The sequence below is a fragment of the Chelonoidis abingdonii genome, chromosome 4, assembly GCF_003597395.2.
Source record: "Chelonoidis abingdonii isolate Lonesome George chromosome 4, CheloAbing_2.0, whole genome shotgun sequence".
Taxonomy (NCBI): domain Eukaryota; kingdom Metazoa; phylum Chordata; order Testudines; family Testudinidae; genus Chelonoidis; species Chelonoidis abingdonii.
Window position 1 is genome coordinate 4,779,594 of NC_133772.1, and position 12,823 is coordinate 4,792,416.

At 59.1% G+C, this 12,823-nt stretch overlaps 1 protein-coding gene across 4 annotated transcripts in view; it reads left to right on the forward strand.

The window, feature by feature from the left end:
* Nucleotides 1-12,823, forward strand: part of SRCAP (Snf2 related CREBBP activator protein) — a 29,374-nt gene that overhangs the window by 11,825 nt on the left and 4,726 nt on the right. For all 4 annotated transcript variants that reach the window (XM_032763123.2, XM_075065870.1, XM_032763122.2 and 1 more), the window contains 21 exons: nucleotides 5-182; nucleotides 511-647; nucleotides 2,373-2,542; nucleotides 2,641-2,833; nucleotides 3,237-3,373; nucleotides 3,840-4,026; nucleotides 4,326-4,495; nucleotides 4,804-5,135; nucleotides 5,431-5,721; nucleotides 5,802-5,966; nucleotides 6,827-7,051; nucleotides 7,267-7,569; nucleotides 7,651-7,898; nucleotides 8,200-8,543; nucleotides 8,846-9,048; nucleotides 9,246-9,415; nucleotides 9,645-9,841; nucleotides 9,963-10,077; nucleotides 11,393-11,521; nucleotides 11,607-11,789; nucleotides 12,201-12,284. In XM_032763123.2, the coding sequence (XP_032619014.1) occupies nucleotides 5-182; nucleotides 511-647; nucleotides 2,373-2,542; nucleotides 2,641-2,833; nucleotides 3,237-3,373; nucleotides 3,840-4,026; nucleotides 4,326-4,495; nucleotides 4,804-5,135; nucleotides 5,431-5,721; nucleotides 5,802-5,966; nucleotides 6,827-7,051; nucleotides 7,267-7,569; nucleotides 7,651-7,898; nucleotides 8,200-8,543; nucleotides 8,846-9,048; nucleotides 9,246-9,415; nucleotides 9,645-9,841; nucleotides 9,963-10,077; nucleotides 11,393-11,521; nucleotides 11,607-11,789; nucleotides 12,201-12,284 (4,161 nt within the window). The remainder of the gene's footprint in view (nucleotides 1-4; nucleotides 183-510; nucleotides 648-2,372; nucleotides 2,543-2,640; nucleotides 2,834-3,236; nucleotides 3,374-3,839; nucleotides 4,027-4,325; nucleotides 4,496-4,803; nucleotides 5,136-5,430; nucleotides 5,722-5,801; nucleotides 5,967-6,826; nucleotides 7,052-7,266; nucleotides 7,570-7,650; nucleotides 7,899-8,199; nucleotides 8,544-8,845; nucleotides 9,049-9,245; nucleotides 9,416-9,644; nucleotides 9,842-9,962; nucleotides 10,078-11,392; nucleotides 11,522-11,606; nucleotides 11,790-12,200; nucleotides 12,285-12,823) is intronic.

Below are 12,823 nucleotides of genomic sequence, written 5' to 3' on the forward strand. Positions count from 1 at the left end.
GCAGGTGAAGACACCCATCCCTTACCTGCTGCGGGGGACCCTGCGGGAGTATCAGCACATCGGCCTGGACTGGCTGGTCACCATGTATGAAAAGAAGCTCAACGGGATCCTGGCGGATGAGATGGGGCTGGGGAAGACCATCCAGACCATCTCCCTGCTGGCTCACCTGGCCTGCGAGAAGGGTGAGGGGGTGGGATGGGGCTGCATGAGGCGACTCCATCTCTTCCAGCGTTTAGATAGACGAGGACAGTCCTGCCCCAGGTGGGGACGGGCTAGATGGGCCCAGATGCCTGGATTGCAATAGCCACCTACCTCACTGGTGGCATGTGGAGAGAGACCCAGGGCTGACAGACTGTGGAGGTGGAGCTTCCTTGGCTCGGGGAGGTTCATTGGTGAGGAGGGTGCATAGCAGAGATTGCCATGCCACTGCCCAGGCTCTGCCCACCTTGGCGCTCCAAGATCCCTGAACCCACAGCTTGAGAGCAGCCCTGCTCTGTGTTGGTCCCACAGGTAGCTGGGGTCCCCACCTGATCATCGTGCCCACCAGTGTTATGCTGAACTGGGAGATGGAGATCAAGCGCTGGTGCCCCAGTTTCAAGATCCTCACCTACTATGGGGCACAGAAGGAGCGCAAGCTCAAGCGTCAGGTGAGGAACCAGGGGCCCCTCCATCACCCCAAGTGCACCCCCCAGCTGGGATACAAGACTGCCTCCCCACAGTGGGTGAGAGTTATCCACTCTCCCTGGCATGGGGAATGAGAGTCATAGAGTGTAAGCCAGAAGGGACCATTAGATCTAGTCTGGCTTCCATATAGAGCACAAGCCACCAGCACCCACACACTAATCCAGCCAGCGAAATGTGGCCAACGTATTGACTAAACTCTTGTGTGCCATGGGCAGAATAGGAGGGACTGGTGCCCTGGCACCAGCAGGGAAATGATTAGATGCAAGATCCCCAGATGGCCCCAGCATGCAACCTGCATCCACACGCTGCAGAGGAAGGGGAAGTCGTCTTCCCCCAACCCAGGGTTCCTACCAGTCTGACCTGGGGAAAAATTCCTTCCCAACCCCACATACAGCGATCAGTGAGACTCAGCCCTTGTGGAGCAAGAACCAGCCAGCCAAGCACTGGAGATAGAGACTGTTTGGTGCCATCCGAGTGCCCTGGCCCGCCCTCCCAATGTCCCATTTCCAGCATGGCCATCCCTGATGCTTCAGAGGAAGGAGATGATAAAAGCCTCACAAAAACAGAATATGTGGAGGAAATCCCTTCCAGACCCTGGCCGAAGTTCTGAAGCATGAGCTTTAGGAACATAAGAAATAAATCTGCCCCCTGCCAGCACAAACAACCCCCTCATACAATCGCACACATACATTTTCCGAGCTTTCTCTTAAAACTAATGAAGATTTTTGCTTCCAAAACTCCTACTGGGGCCTGTTCCAGAATCTCACCCTCCTGATAGTTAGACGCCGCCTTCTCATTTCCAGCCTGAACTTGTTCATGTCCAGTTTATATCCATTTGTTCTCGTGCCAACTTTGTCCTTTAGCTTCAATAGCTCTTCGCCCTCCCCAGTATTTGCACACGCACACACCCCCCCACTGCCTGGTGTATTTATAGAGCTCAATCAGATCTCCCTCAGTCTTTGTTTGACTAGACTAAATAAGCCACGCTCTTCCAGTCCCCTCTGGTAGGATCGGCCCTCCATTTGCCTGGTCATCCTCTTCGCTGTTCTCTGCACCTCTTCCAGCTGGAATTCACCTTTCTGGAACCGGGGGGCCCAGCACTGTGCACAGCATTCCCAGGGAGGTCTTCTTAGTACCTTGGACAATGGCATTAATACTTCTCCCTCTCTACCGGAAATGCATATCCTGAGGCATCCTAGGATCACATTTGCCTTTGTCTCTGCTGCATCACATTGGTGGCTCATAGTCATTCTGTGATAGACCTCCACAGCCACGTCTCTCTCCTCTCTTGCTTCCAACTGATAAGCTTGTAACAGAAATTCTTATTATTAGACTTGAGTTGCAGGATCTTGTATTTTTGTCCTGCTGAATTTCATCCCATTTCTGTCACTGTAGTCTTCAAGGTCCGATCTTCCTGTATAATATTTCCAATCTTCTGTATTGACAGTGCCTCCCAGGTCTGTATCATTAGCACACTCCTGCTCTAGGAGCAGGCAGACTTCTGCGGGGTTGCACGGGTTACTGGCTGACTCGGGTGTCAGGGAATGGACGTGGGGCCTTTCCCCTTCGGGGGCACCAGCTCCAGTCTTGTCCTGGGCTGTGGAACCACCTGGTTTGGGGATGAGAAGGGGATTTGGGTGGCCTATCTTCTCTGGCCGCTCCCAATATAACTCAGCTCCCCTCCTTAGGGCTGGACCAAGCCCAATGCCTTCCATATCTGCATCACCTCGTACAAGCTGGTGCTGCAGGATCACCAGGCATTCCGGCGCAAGAACTGGAAGTACCTGATCCTGGATGAGGCCCAGAACATCAAGAACTTCAAATCCCAGCGCTGGCAGTCGCTGCTCAACTTCAACAGGTGGGCGGGGTACTCCCCGTGAGGGGGGAGAGGGCCTTGGCCCTGTGTGGCCCTGCACGCTCACTGCTCTGCCCTTCCTTTCCCCGTGTATCTTCCAGTCAGAGGAGGCTGCTGCTGACAGGCACCCCCCTGCAGAACAGCCTGATGGAGCTCTGGTCCCTCATGCACTTCCTGATGCCCCACGTCTTCCAGTCGCACCGCGAGTTCAAGGAGTGGTTCTCCAATCCCCTGACAGGCATGATTGAGGGTAGCCAGGAGTACAACGAGAGCCTGGTCAAGCGGCTGCACAAGGTGAGGGTGGGAATTGCTGGGGCTGCAGTGGAAGGGAGAGGGAGCTGCTAGGAATCAGGCCTGCGGTAGGGTCTGCGAGGGACTGGGATTGGGGCAGGACTGGGACGTAGGTGGTTTGATCTCATGCTCGGAGCAAAGGTGACAGGCCTAGTGGTCAGAGGCGAGGCCAGGTCAGGAACCTGTCAGGAAGTCAGTAGGTTGCTCAGACAACTTTCTGTGGCTCCTGCTGGTTTAAATAGTATAGTCGAGCCAATCAGTGGGAGCCAGGCATTGTCCCCAAGCAGGATCCTCCTAGGGGGTGCCTCTGGGAGGGATCAGAGTGCCGCTAGCCAGTGGTGGCCAATCAGGACCGTTGGGGGTGGGGCTGGCATGCAGACTGATGGCTCTGTCCCACCCCTACCAGGTGCTGCGGCCCTTCCTCCTGCGGAGGGTGAAAGTGGATGTGGAGAAGCAAATGCCAAAGAAATATGAGCACGTCATCAAGTGCCGGCTGTCCAAGCGCCAGCGCTATCTCTACGACGACTTCATGGCCCAGGCCACGTGAGTGCAGAGAGGACAGGATGCTTGGGTTTATCCCTGGCTCTTGGGAGTGTGGGGTGTCTAGTGGGGGCTGGGAGCTAGCACTCCTGGGTTCTGTCCCCAGCTCTGGGAGGGATGGGGCCAGATCCCAACTCAGGTGATTGCATTCTGCCTCTCTAACTCCTGCCTGTTGTGTTAGTTGGGTACAGAATCTACCTTCACTTCCTGTCCCAAATTGCTCTGTTGCACTGCTGTGTTAATTTGTTACTGCTCCCTACCCCAGAGGTAGCTGCATTTCCAAATTGACTGAGGGGTTTCTGTGCAGTGTCACAGTGTGGTTACCTGGCTGCTGCGCCGCATCTCAGCGCTGGGTGGTCGATCCCAGGGTGGCATTGCTGGGTGGTTCTTACCCACCTGTCAGCCCAGAAATGCAGCATGTGGTGGCAGCCCAGAGCTCTGGCTGATTCTGCTCTTGGTTTTGTCTCAGCACCAAGGAGACTCTGGCCACAGGGCATTTCATGAGCGTCATCAACATCCTGATGCAGCTGCGGAAGGTGTGCAACCATCCCAACCTCTTCGACCCCCGGCCCATCCACTCGCCCTTCATCACCGAGGGCATCTGCTTCAGCACCGCCTCCCTCATTCTGTGCGCCCTCAACCAGGATCCCTTTAAGGCAGGTGCCCCCAACCCTTTAAAGGGGGTGGGGATTGGGACAAAGGGTTCTAGGGGTCTTCAGCCCCAGGACAAGGGCTTGGCTGGCTCAAGGAAGACCGGGGGAAGGGAAGAGATGGAACCTTTCTCCTCTAGGACTTCCGGCCCTGCCGGGGACTGGCTTGCTCGAGGGGGAGGCGGGAATGGGACACAGGCCTTTTCCCCTTCCCGCCTGCCCACATGTTAGGGTTGCTTCAGGGGGAAGTACCAGGCGCCATGGGGAGGGCTGGTCCTCTCCTAACTGGGCCTGGCCCCTTGCAGCATGTGGACATGGGCATTTTCGACCTCATCAACCTGGAGGGGCGCGTGTCCCGCTACGAGGCCGACACCTTCCTGCCTAAGTGGAAGGTGACAAGGAAGCTGATTGAGGAGATCGCCGAGTCCCCGGACCCCCCGCCCAGGCCCAAACCTGTCAAGATGAAAGTGAACAGGTACCACAGCCCCCTAATGGGGAGGGAAGGGGGCTGCCATGGCCATGGGCTGGGGGGATGGGGATCTCAGTTGGGGGCATGGGGCTGCCATAGCCCAGGGAGAGGGGGATCTCAGGGGCAGTGGAGGAAGCTTCCGTAGCCGATGCTAGCAGGGTTCTTGGGGATGTTTGTGGAGGGGGCTTCCATAGCGCAGAGCAGGGGGTTGGAGGGGAGTCCAGGATTTGGGGGTGGGGGAGTGCGTGTCAGCAGGAGTGGTGAATTCACTTCCCTACCACCACTTTAACCTTGTCTGTCCTCCCTCCCTGCAGGATGCTGCAGCCGGTGCCAAAGCCAGAGAACCGGACCGTGGTGCTGGTGAACAGCCCTCGCCCCGTAGCCCCCTTGCAGAGACCTATGACTCCTGTGTTGCCAGAGGCCCTGGCCCCCATGTACCCCATGGGCCCAGTTCTCCCGGGGCCCGTTCAGCCTCCCCTGCTCCCTCACCCCATGGCCGTACCCATCTCGCTGCCCCTGCCCCTCCCGCCATCCCCGGTGCCGGTGCCTCCCTCTACCAGGCCGCAGGGCCCAACGCTAGTGCCTACGCTGAGCCAGAACAACACCGCTGCCGCAGTGCTCCAGGCCCCAGTGTCCGCCCCGCAGGGTAAGGACCCTGCCCAGTGGGAGGGTGGGATGGGGCTGGGTGCCCACTGGGATCCCCGGGGCGGGGCCCTTTCCTCTGCCTGAAGGCTGAAATGCCCTGCAGGGGGGGTGTTGCCAGGATTTCCCTCCCCTCTCCTTTTTGGGGGGCAGGGCAGGGCCAGGTAACACCTCCTTGAGCCCTGCCCCATTTTTCTGAGGGTGGAAGAGGTGGGCTGGTATCCCTGTCTCCCTTCCGTAGGGGTGTGGCTAGGCTGGCTGACTCCACCCCTCTAACCAGCCCCTCTTTCCTCCCATAGTCTTGCCCACACTGATGCCTGCAGCCCAGCTGGTTCCGAATGCCCCCCAGCCCCCCGTGCTGCCGGCCCCTGCCACCGCGGCTGCTGCCTCCACCCTCAAGCCCGGCCCGCTGCCAGCCCCCGCCATGCGGCTAGCCACCAACCCCCTGAACCCGGGCGCTGTGGGGAGCATGATGAAGCCAGTGACAGTCCATTCCACCACCAGCGCCCTGCCTGGCTACAACTTCCCGGCCACCAGCGCTGTGCAGCAGAGGGTGCTGCTCTCTCCGGACATGCAGGCCCGGCTGCCCTGTGAGTACAAGGGGCGCTGCAGGGCAGGGGATGGGTAGCGGGTGGGTGTCCTGGGAACTGACCCCATCTCTTCTCTGCAGCGGGCGAGGTGGTGAGCATCGCACAACTGGCTTCGCTGGCCAACCGGCCCCTGCAGAGCGCCCCAGGCAGCAAGCCCCTCACCTTCCAGATCCAAGGCAACAAGCTGACCCTGACGGGCACCCAGGTGCGGCAGGTCACCATGGCCCAGCCCCGACAGCTGCAAAGTAGGTAAACCCCTCCCTTCCCACGTGCCCTCAGTCACCTCTGCTCCCTCCTCCCCTCCTTCCATCCTGGTGAGGGATCCCTGTGTAAACAGCCCCCACACCCCACCCTAGAGGTGGCTGCATCTCATCAGTCCCTGTACACTCAGAGATCCTTCTGCTAAGAGCCCTCTCCCTGACCCAAACCCTCGCTCCCCTGCTTCCACCATTGCAGTTATCACTGTCTCTGTCCCCTGACTGCTTGGCTGGCTCACTTGCTTTCTCTTCTCTTCCCCTCCGCTCAGCTAGAGCTCTGCTGAACACTCGTTCTTAGACCTGACGAGGCAGGGTGGAGGGAGGGGGCACGAGAGACTGCAGCACTTGGGGGAGGAGATGGAAGAACCAGGGGGCCCTGGTGGGTGGGTAAGAACGGATCTGGGGAAGTGGGGTGTGGGGGAACAGTCGAGGGGCACGGTGAGGAAGAGCAGGGAACCAACAGCCATTGGGTCAAGGGGAGCCATGGGGCACCGGTGGGGTGCTGATTGGGGGCGATGGGCAGCAGTGCACGGAGGGATGCCGGTGGGGTGGGGAGTGGGGAACCAAGGGGCATTGGTAGGCAGAGAGCGGAGGGGCACCATAAGGGAGTGCTGGGGGATGGCGGGGCAGAGGGCCAGGGTGGGATCCCTCTAAGCTCCAGCCGTCTCTGCCCGTGAGGCGTCTGTTGACCCGAGGGAGAGAGCAAAACTCCAAGCCTGACTCTGCTGTAAGGCCCACTGCCAGCCCGGCTGGGTCGCTGCAGGGGGGTACACAGAGGACGGAGGGGGTGGGCATGCTCTGGTGGGAAAGCTCGCCCCTGCCACCTGTTCATGCTTTCTCCCTTGCAGGGAATGTAGTTCACCTGGTCTCTGCCGGGGGGCAGCACCACATCATCAGCCAGCCAGCCCAGGTGGCTCTCATCCAGGCCATGACCCAGCAGGGCGGGCAGGCACAGGGTGGGGTGCAGGCCATGCCAGGCCCCCAGCCCACCACCATCCTGCCTGCCCCAGCCTCTGCCACCACGGCAGCCGCCACTTCAGCAGCCATCAGCGTTCCCATAGCTACCACGCAAGGTGAGTGTCAGTGGCCTGGGGGCAGATCAGGACGAGCGGCAGGCCGGACCCCTGGGTTCTAGCCCCAGTTCTGGGAGCAGGGTGAAGCTAGTGGGTTAGGGCAGAAGGGGCTGGGAATTAGGTTTTGTGCCTCGCTCTGGGAAGGGAGTGGGGTCCAGTGGTTTGTGTGGGGGAAGATGTCTGCCAGGCTCTGACCCTGCTTTCCTCACCCCCAGTGCCCTCCTCCATGGTGAACAGCTCTGGTGTGGTGAAGATCGTGGTGCGGCAGGCCCCACGGGACGGCCTGGTGCCTGCCCCAGCCCTACAGCAGCCTCCACGCCCAGCCACAGCCACCACCCTGCCTAGCCTGCCGGCCGCTCTGATGGCACAACGAGCCCAGCTCCCCGTGGCACCCATGCCGCCTGTGCGGTTGCCCACTCAGCCACTGGTTCCAGTGCGAACACCCACCCCACTGCAGGCCCTGGTGCGACCCATGATCCGGGTGGTGCAGGCGCCAGTGCCCAGCATGGAGCAGTCATGTAAGCAGGTCGTCTTTGCCTTCCTAGCCGGGGCGTTGTGGCCTAGGACTCTCACTAACCCCACTTGGCTTTCCTCTGCAGCTCCAGCACCGGCTCCATCTTCTCCCGTCACGGCCACCCCTCTCCCCAACCCCCCTGCCACCACCATCGCTGCTGCTATCTGCCCTGCACTGGCTCCCCGGCCCGCAGCCGCGCCCAGCCCGGGGCCCAAGGAGGAACCTGAGACACTAATGCTACGGTCCACCACGCCCACCCCGCCTCCCCCGTCGCCACGGGCCCCACGGCACAGACGGCAGCCCCCTCCCCCACCCCGGTCTCCCTTCTATCTGGTGAGTGAATGTGCAGGGAGCCAAGGACTGGTCTTGGGGGGAAGGTGGGGGCAGGGAGGGTCTGGGATAGTCCCTGGGGAGGAGGATCTCAGTGCGGTGGGGCAGGGATAGGACTGGGCCAGGAGATGGGGAGGAGAAGTATCTGGACCAACTGGGCTGGGGGAGGATCTCGGAAGAGGTGGGAGCTGTGCTAGCCCAAACTGGCCCGGATGGAGGGGAGAGGATCTCAGGTGCAAGGCAGCCTCGGGGGGGCGCGTCCCGTCACCAGCACTGACATCCGTCCGTGCGGTCCCGGTGGCAGGAATCACTTGAAGAGAAGCGGAAGAAGCAGAAGGAGGAGCGCCTGGACCGGCTCTTCCGCCTCAATGAGCAGCACTGCAACCTGGCCCCCATCTATGGCACCGAGGTGCTGCGCCTCTGCACCCTCTTCCCACCCGGCCCTCCTCGGGAGCAGGAGGAGGAGGGGCAGGAAGTGGCACCCGAGCTGGATGGCTGGAGGGGGACCAGCTACAGCCATTGCTACATGGCACAGATGCATCGGGACCCCCAGCACCTAGAGGCGTATTGGCAGCGGGCCACAGCCATTGCCCAGGCCATCCTGACTCCCCAGCAGAGGGTTGAGCAGTTGGCAGACATCATTGAGAGGTAACGCCTCCTGGCAGCGCGGCTGGGCCCCTCTGTGAGGAACGGGGATCTGTGCAGGTGCCTTGGGAAGCTGGGGTTCGAACTCAAGAGTCCTGGCTCCCAGGCCCACCCTGCCCCATTCCAGGCCTGGGGCTGGAACCCAGCAACCCTGACTCCCAGGCCTCTTCTCCACCCCACTGTAACCCACCAGATCCCGCTCCCCTCCTGGAACTTGACAACAGCAGAGGCGCATCCTCCGTCCCCCTGGCCTGCTGCTGTGCCACGGCTGTTCGCACCCTCAGCCATGCCCGTTGTATCTGCAGGTTCATCTTTGCTATGCCTCCCGTGGAGGCGCCTGCCATCACCATTCACACCTCTCACCCGCCCCCGTCACTCCTGCTCCACCAGGCCATCTTCAAGGAGACACTGCGGCGGGAGATCTCGCCCCGCGCCAGCGGCCTGCATCGCATCGTCTGCAACATGCGCACCCAGTTCCCCGACCTGCGCCTCATCCAGTATGACTGCGGTATGTGGGTGGGCCGGGCAGTGGGGGCCATGGCTAGCTGAGCCCCTGGCCGATCCAGGAGAGGGGTGGGAAGCAGGGAGGCTGGGCAGAGACGCTCTACTCAGGCAGGGGCTGAGGGAGAAGCAGAGGGGCCAGGCTGTTCTTGGTCCCCACCCCTGTTTGGCTGGCCTAGTCACCATCCCCGTTCCTTCCTGCAGGGAAGCTCCAGACCCTGGACCTGTTGCTGCGACAGCTGAAGGCTGGAGCGCACCGGGTCCTCATCTTCACCCAGATGACCCGCATGCTAGACGTGCTGGAGCAGTTCCTCAACTACCATGGGCACATCTACCTGCGCCTGGATGGCAGCACTCGCGTGGAGCAGAGACAGGTATCGCCGGCTGTCACCTTGTCCGTGCGCCCATGTGTCATGGGGGTTCCCTCAACAGCCAGGCTAGGGACTCCTCAGAGCCCCCAGGCCTCTCCTGCTATTCATCCTCTCAGAGCTGGGGACAGAACCCAGGAGTCCTGACTCCCAGCCCCGCTGCTGTAACCTCTAGGCCCCAGCTGCCCCATATCCTGTCTGCTACCCCTCACTGTGGCTTCCCACCCCCTGGCAGGCGCTGATGGAGCGTTTCAACGCTGACAAGCGCATCTTCTGCTTCATCCTGTCGACACGCAGCGGAGGCGTGGGTGTGAACCTGACGGGCGCTGACACTGTGGTGTTCTACGACAGCGACTGGAACCCCACCATGGACGCCCAGGCCCAGGACCGCTGCCACCGCATCGGCCAGACCCGCGATGTCCACATCTACAGGTCAGCACCCAGTGATACCTGCTCTGACTCTTCTTGTCCAGCAGAGGGAGCCTGTGCAGTGCATGTCTCCTCCCCTCCCACTGTCCCAGAGGGTAAGTTGCCTCTCTGCCTCCCCCTGCAGGCTGATCAGCGAGCGGACAGTGGAGGAGAACATCCTGAAGAAGGCCAATCAGAAGAGGATGCTGGGAGACATGGCCATTGAGGGCGGGAACTTCACCACAGCTTACTTCAAACAGGTACCTGGCCCTGCTGCAGCCGTCACACTCCCTGCTGCATTGCAACCCTCGCTGACCAGCTATGTCATGGGCTGCAAGCTGAAACTCCCTGCTGAGTCCCAGGATTAGTGATTCCCAGCACCCACAACCTACCAGACGCAGCTCCCCTCCCAGAGCTGGGCAGGGAACCCAGGAGTCCTGACTCCCAGCACCCCCTGCTCTAACCCAACAGATACCACTTCCCGCCCAGAAGAGAACATAAGAACGGCCATACTGGGTCAGACCAAAGGTCTGTCTAGCCCAGTATCCTGTCTACCAACAGTGACTAATGCCAGGTGCCCCAAAGGGAATGAACAGAACAGGGAATCATCAAGTGATCCATCCCGTCGCCCATTCCTGCTTCTGGCAAACAGAGGCTAGGGACACCATCCCTGACCATCCTGGCTAATAGCCATTGATGGACCTATCCTCCCATGAATTTATCTAGTTCTTTTTTGAACCCTATTACAGTCTTGGTCTTCACAACATCCTCTGGTAAGGAGTTCCACAGGTTGACTGTGCGTTGTGTGAAAAAATACTTCCTTTTGTTTGTTTTAAACCTGCTGCTTATTAATTTCATTTGGTGACCCCTAGTTTTGTGTTATGAGAAGGAGTAAATAACACTACCTTATTGACTTTCTCCACACCAGTAATGATTTTAGAGATCTTCATCATATCTCCTCTTTGTCGTCTCTTTTCCAAGCTGAAAAGTCCCAGTCTTATTAATCTCTCCTCATATAGCAACTGTACCATACCCCTAATAATTTTTATTGCCTTTTTCTGAACCTTTTCCAATTCCAATATATCTTTTTTGAGATGGGGCAACCACATCTGCACACAGTATTCAAGATGTGGGTGTGCCATGGATTCATATAGAGGCAATATGATATTTTCTGTCTTATTATCTATCCCTTTCTTAATGATTCACAACGTTGTGTTTGCTCTTTTGACTGTCGCTGCACATTGAGTGGGTGTTGTCAGAGGACTATCCACAATAATTCCAAGATCTTTCTTGAATGGTAACAGCCAATTTAGATCCCATCATCTTATATGTACAGTTGGGATTGTTTTCCAGCGTATATTACTTTGCATTAATCAACATTGAATTTGAGCTGGGGAGAGAACCCAGGATTCCTGACCAAGCCTGAGCCCCTTCCTCTGAGAGACTCCAGTCCCAGAAATCTGGCCGAGTACATTGCTCCTGCTCTTACTCTTACAAAGCCCCTCACTCTAGCAGGTCACAGCTCAGTATAACCTGGGGGTATCTTTGCCTGACCTGTGTGTGTCTGCCCCTCAGCAAACCATCCGGGAGCTCTTCGAAATGCCCCTGGATGAGCCAGCCAAGAAGGAAGGGGAGGTCTTCACCATAGCGCAGGAGGACGAGGAGGATCCCATGGCCAACAAGCAGACCCAGATCCTGGAACAGGTAAGCCCCACCCAGCCACAGGGAAGGCCAATTTTCCCTCAGCTCCACCTCCCCACCCACTGAGACAAGTATGTCTGGCTGGCAGGCGCTGTGCAAGGCTGAGGACCCTGAGGACATCCGTGCGGCCACGCAGGCCAAGGCTGAGCAGGTGGCAGAGCTGGCAGAGTTCAACGAGAACATCCCCCTGGACGCGGACGAGCGGCCCAGCAAGGAGGAGGAGGAGGAGATGTCGAAGGCTGAGCAGGAGATCGCCTCGCTCATGGAGCAGGTGCAGGACGGGGGCAGATTGGCTAGAAAGAGATCTACCCTTGCTCCTACCCTGCGGCAGAGCAAACCCTAGTGTATCTCAGCTGGGGGAGCGTTGGACCATGGGAAGGGAGTGGGTGGCTGTGTCCTTTCTGCCACCTGCTGGAGGGAATGAGCCCTGCTCTTGGTGGGTGGGTTCAGAATCTCACAAGCTCTTCCAGCAGACCCTGCGCTCTGGGTTTAGCCAACAATATGTGCCCACTATTTCAGGGCTCTTTTATGTGCAATAGGACCCAGGAGACCTGACTGCCAGCCCTCTGCTGCTCTAGTCCAGCAGACCCCACTCCCCTCCCGGAGCTGGGGATAAAACCCAGAAGTCCTGACTTCCCCAGTCCCTCTGGTAACTCCTGTTCACCATCTCCTGCCCTTGCAGCTCACCCCCATTGAACGCTATGCCATGAACTTCCTGGAGGCCTCTCTGGAAGACATCAGCCGAGAGGAGCTGAAGCAGGCAGAGGTGAATGTGACTCCCTTTAGCCCTTTCATCACTTGAAGCTGGGTGGGGGATCTCACCCTGGCTGGCCAGAGTAGCTTTGTCCACAGCCGTGGCTTCGGCAGCACCTCCAAACCTCAAGCGCGTGGCTCCCCCCATGCAACGCAGCTTCGGTGGTGTGGCCGCACAGCAACCGTCTCCCAGGCTGTTGTAAGCCCCACTCCCCTGGGCTTATGACCTTTCATGGAGATGACACTGGGGCACCAGCTGCGTGGGAGACGGGAGTGGCCACAGGGTACTGAGGCATTCTGTAAACTCATCTAGCCAGGTATCCTGTCTTCCCTGCCATCCCAGATCACATTCCAGGGGCCCATCTAGCCCAGTATCCTGTCCCCCCACCACCCCAGATCACGTCCAGGGGTCCATCTAGCCAGCTATCCCATCCTCCCTGCCTTCCCAGATCACATCTGGGGGTCCATCTAGCCCGGAATCCCATTCCCCCCTGCCGCCCCAGATCACATCCATAGGATTATCTATCCCCCTGTATTCTGCCCCAGATCATG